The following is a 5,694-nucleotide window of genomic DNA, read 5'->3' on the forward strand; positions in this document are numbered from 1 at the left end:
TGTTTCTTTCTCCTCACCTCTTACCATATTCTCCTCTTTCTCTCTCTGAATTAAGCCTCTTAGTCTCTCTGCCTGGTTATTTCTCTTCCAATTTCACTTCTTACCTGCCCTGTCATTTCTCTCTTTGTATATGCTCTTCCATCAGCACTGCATACACCCGGCTCTTTATTTGTAGCTGGGATTTCTGGTTTTATGCTTTTAGACTGTCCTTTGTTGTTTCTTTTTTCTTCATTTTTATTTTCATTATGTGTTTTTCCCCTTTCCTCTTTTTTTTCCCTTCTTTTTTTTCTCTTTTTCCCCTTCGGTTTACGTGTTTGTTAGATTTGTTTGTGCATTTGTGTTCCTTTGTTCCCTGTGTGTTTGTCTGTCTGTTTTCTTTCCAGGGCTACCTCAAGAAACAAGCCAAAGTACACATGGTGGAGAGTCCCAAATACCACTGCAAGTAGGGAAATAAAATAACCAAAGTCTCAACAAGAGAGACCAAGAGATACCATTCAAAGAAAACTTCCTGAACGGACAGGCCCTGGACAAAGAGCCTTCTTTAATACAGCAGTATTCAGAGGTGCAGAGTGCATAACAAGCTTCTAAAACTAACAAGAGACAAAAAGCTAGCCAATATGACGAAATGGAAGAACTCTCCTCTAAATGAATTCCAGGAAGAAATGTAGCTAAAGAACTGCTCAAAACAGATATAAGCAACATAACTGAACAAGAATTTAGAACAACAGTCATAAAATTAATCTCTGGGCTTGAAAAAGGCATGGAAGACATCAGGGAAACTATTGCTACAAAGACTGTGGAGCTTAAAAATTCTTGTAATGAATTAAAAATGCTATAAATAAGATGCATAATAAGATAGAGGCGTCCAATGAACGGACTGAAGAAACAGAGAGAAGAATAGGTGAATCAGAAGACACAATTATATAAAAACAGGAAGTAGAGAAAAAGAGAGATAAACTGATCCAGGAACACGAAAAGAGAGTTCGAGAGCTGAGAGATACAATCAAACGGAATATCCGTATCATAGGAATTCCAGAAAGGAAGAGAGAGGGAAAGATGCTGAAAGAGTCCTAGAACAAATTATAGCAGAGAACTTCCCCAATCCGGGGAAGGAAACAGACATTGAAATCCAAGAGGCACAGAGAACACCCCTCAAATGTAACTTGAATCGATCTTCTGCAAGACATATCATAGTGAAACTGGCAAAACATAAGGACAAAGAGAGAATTCTGAAAGCAGCTAGGGATAAAAAGGGCCCAACATACAAAGGGAGACCTATCAGAGTGGTGACAGACCTATCTACTGAAACTTGACAGGCCAGAAAGGAATGGTAGGAAATCTTCAATGTGATGAACAGAAAAAATCTGCAGCCAAGAATCCTCTATCCAGCAAGACTGTCATTCAGAATAGAAGGAGAGATAAAAGTCTTTCCAAAGAAACAAAAATGGAAAGAATTTGTCACCACTAAATAAGCCCTACAAGAAATACTGAGGGGGACTCTATGAGGGAAATGCTTCAAGGAACAAAAGATACCAGAGACACAACAACAAGCATGAATCCTACAAAGAACACAATGACTCTAAACCCATATTTTTGAATAATAACACTGAATGTAGATGGACTAAATGCTCCAATCAAAAGACATAGGATCGCAGAATGGATAAAAAAAAAAAACCAAAATCCATCTATTTGCGGTCTACAAGAAAGTCATTTTAGACCTGAGGACACCTTCAGATTGAAAGTAAGGGGATGGAGAAATATATATCATGCTACTAGAAGTCAAAAGAAAGCTGGAGTAGCTATACATATATCAGACAAACTAGACTTTAAAGTAAAGGCAGTAACAAGAGATGAAGAAGGGCATTATGTAATAATTACAGGGTCTATCCGTCAGGAAGAGCTAACAATGATAAATGTCTACGTAGCAAATACGGAGGCACCTAAATACATGAAACAGTTAATCACAAACAGACACAATCTTATGGATAAGTATATGCTATAGGAGGGGACTTTAATACTCCACTTACAGCAATGGATAGATCAACTAGACAGAAAATCATTAAAGAAACAATGGACTTGAATGTCACATCGGACCAGATGGACAGATATATTTAGAACTCTACATCCTGAGGCCAAGGAATTCACTTTCTTCTCAAGTGCGCATGGCACATTCTCCAAGATAGATCACATACTGGGACATAAAGCTGCCTTCAATAAATATAAAAGAATTGAGATCATACCATGCACACTTTCAGATCACAATGCTATGAAACTTAAAATCAACCACAGGAAGAAGTCTGGAAAACCTCCAAAAACATGGAGGTTAAAGAACACCCTACTAAAGAATGAATGGACCAATCAGGCAATTAGAGAAGAAATTAAAAACGATATGGAAAGAAATGAAAAGGAAAATACAACAATCCAAACTCTATGGGAGGCGGCAAAGGCAGTCCTCAGAGGAAGATACATTGCACTCCAGGACTATTTCAAGAAATTAGAAAAAGCGCAAGAACAAAATCTAACAGTGCACCTAAAGGAATTAGAAGGAGAGCAACAAGAGCACCCTTTACCCAGTAGGAGAAGAGAAATAATAAAAATCAGGGCAGAAATAAACAATATAGAATAAAAAAAAACAGTTGAACAGATTAATGAAACCAAGAGTTGGTTTTTTGAAAAAATAAACAAAATTGACAAACCTTTAGCCAGCCTTCTCAAAAAGAAAAGATAGAGCACTCAAATAGACAAAATCATTAAAGAAAATGGACAGTACAACCAACCCCTCAGAAATTCAAGCAGTTATCAGGGAATACTATGAAACATTATATGCCAACAAACTAGACAACTTAGAAGAAATGGACAAATTCCTAAACACAGACTACCAAAATTCACACGAGAAGAGATAGAAAATCTGAACAGACCCATAACTAGTGATGAAATTGAATCTGTAATCAAAAGTCTCCCAACAAATAAGAGCCCTGGGCCAGATGGCTTCCCTGGGGAATTCTACTAGACATTTAAAACAGAATTAATACCCATTCTTCTCAAGCTATTCCAAAAAGATAGAAATGGAAGGAAAACTTCTGGACTCATTTTACGAAGCCAGCATCACTTTGATTCCCAAATCAGACAGAGACCCAGCAAAAAAAGAGAACTACAGGCCAATATCCTTGATGAATATGGATACAAAAATCTTCAACAAGATACTAGCAACTCGAATTCAACAGCACATAAAAAGAATTATCCACAATGATCAAATGGGATTCATTCCTGGGTTACAGGGCTGGTTAAAGATTCACAAATCAATCAATGTGATACATCATATTAAGAAAAGATAAAAACCATATGATCCTGTCGATAGATAAAGAGAAAGCATTTGACAAGATACAGCATCCCTTCTTAATAAAGACCCTTGAGAAAGTCAGGATAGAAGGAACTTACTTAAACATCATAAAAGCCATCTATGCAAAGCCCTCAGCTATCATCCTCAATGGCGACAAACTGAGAGCTTTCCCCCCTGAAATCAGGAACACGACAGAGATGTCNAACCAAGTATATAAGAAATCTGTATGATGAAAACTATCAAAATCTTATGAAGGAAATTGAAGAAGACACAAAGAAGTGGAAAAACATTCCATGCTCATGGACTGGAAGAATAAATATAGGTAAAATGTCATTACTACCCAAAGCAATCTACACATTCAATGCAATCCCAATCAAAATTGCACCATCATTCTTCTCAGGGCTAGAATAAATGATCCTAAAATTTGTATGGAACCACAAAAGACCCCGAATAGCCAAAGTAATACTGAAGAAGAAAACAAAATGGAGGCATCACCATCCCAGACTTTAGCCTCTACTTCAAAGCTGTAATCATCAAGACAGTATGGTATTGGCACAAAAACAGACACATAGATGAATGGAACAGAATAGAGAACTCAGAATTGGACCCACAAATGTACGACGAATTACTCTTTGACAAAGTGGGAAAGAGTATGCAATGGACAAAAGGCAGCCTCTTTAACAAATGGTGCTGGTAGAACGGAGCAGCAACATGCAGAAGAATGAAATTATATCACTGTCTCACACCATACTAAAAAAAAACTCAAAATGGATAAAGGACCTGAATGTGAGACGGGAAACTATCAAAACCCTAGAGGAGAAAGCAGGAAACAACCTTCTTGACCTCAACTGCAACATCTTCTTACTTGACACATTCCCAAAGGCAAGGGAATCAAGAGCAAAAACGAACTTTTGGGATCTCCTCAAGAGAAAAAGCTTCTGCATGGCAAGGGAAACAATCAATAAAATTAAGAGGCAAACGATGGAGTTGAACATTTAAAGTAAGCCTTACTGCGGAATTTTATATATGAACTATCGGAGGTCCTATTAATGCAACCTTCATTGCCTGGCTTATAATACTTACCTTTAATTGTGGCTGGTGGAATTTTGGTTGTAGTGAAAGTGTAGATACCAGACAGTGGTCCCTCACCAGCTTTAGTGCATGTTTGTATTTTAAATTTGTATTGAGTATATTCACTCAGTCTGTTCACTTTGTAAGTCTGACAAGGTCCATGGTAAATGATAGAAAATCTGGGAGTGGGAATCAAGATGGGAGAAGCAATATTATTAATAAACAGTTATTCAGGTACACATATCTCTATATATCTGACTTGAAACTGGCACATCAGTAAGGCTTAAATAAAAGAACTTGAAGCCAGGTATGTACAACATAAAAGGGAAAAAATCAGGTTGTATATATCATAACGGCAAGGTGTTGGCTTTCGTATTTCTTTAGTAACTTCTATCCCCTGGTATTAATGTATGTTATATAAAGGAAGAAGTGTTTTTAAAGACGAAAAACTAGTGAGCTAAATTATCAGTAGGAATTAAACAAAATATCTTTAACATAATAATATACTGATTTCACATCTATCAGTTCATTGAAACCACTTTGGGTTATAGGTTTGATAGGAAATTTTAAAACATTTTTATTGTAATACATGTTTAATAGTACAAATAGCTTACCTGCCAGATTGATCTCCTATTAACAAATTGTAGCTTATAAGGTTGGAAAGTAATACTTTGCTTGAAGAGTTACCCCATTTCAGTTTGAGGCTCTGGTGTCCATAGACCACACAATCAAGATGTGGAGGATCAAGTGGTAGTGGCTTGGTTTTGGTTCTTATTGATTGGCTAAAAGGGCTTAGTCCATAATGATTGATAGCTTGAATTCTGATTCTAGTGGTAAGAAGAAAAAATATTAAACTACAATATTTTGGATTTAGAAAGGAAAAAAGTTTCTACATTTAAGCTATGTCTCTAGTAACCCTATGAAAGAATATTGACCATCATATTATATTATTAGCGATAAATTTGTGAAGTCCAAATCTTGAATTTGCATAATCACTATTGACAGTTTTTGATGAGAACAGTTGGCTTTTAGTAATGCCAAATTTTTCTGAACCAGTAAAATTCTCTTTCAAAGAATATGTAGACTATATAAAACATAAAGATATAGACTTGTTCAAAATTCTCAAATAACTTTTTGTCTACCCAAAGTAAGATATAAGCAACTTACTTGTATGTGGTATCAGGCTGTAGATTTTTCAGAAGATACTCTGTTACTCTTTCAACAGTCAGAATTTTTCTGTCTCCATATTGAATGTTATATCCAGTGATTGGAGAGCCATGGCA

At 36.2% G+C, this 5,694-nt stretch overlaps 1 protein-coding gene across 1 annotated transcript in view; it reads right to left on the minus strand.

The window, feature by feature from the left end:
* Positions 1–5,694, minus strand: part of LOC144243498 (fibronectin type III domain containing protein 3C1-like) — a 51,979-nt gene that overhangs the window by 6,798 nt on the left and 39,487 nt on the right. The window contains exons 21-23 of the mRNA XM_077778602.1: positions 5,579–5,691; positions 5,026–5,238; positions 4,424–4,590 (exon numbers count right to left, since the gene is read on the minus strand). Coding sequence (XP_077634728.1) covers positions 4,424–4,590; positions 5,026–5,238; positions 5,579–5,691 — 493 coding nt within the window. The remainder of the gene's footprint in view (positions 1–4,423; positions 4,591–5,025; positions 5,239–5,578; positions 5,692–5,694) is intronic.

The sequence above is a fragment of the Crocuta crocuta genome, unplaced genomic scaffold, assembly GCF_008692635.1.
Source record: "Crocuta crocuta isolate KB4526 unplaced genomic scaffold, BGI_CrCroc_1.0 scaffold882, whole genome shotgun sequence".
NCBI classification, from domain to species: domain Eukaryota; kingdom Metazoa; phylum Chordata; class Mammalia; order Carnivora; family Hyaenidae; genus Crocuta; species Crocuta crocuta.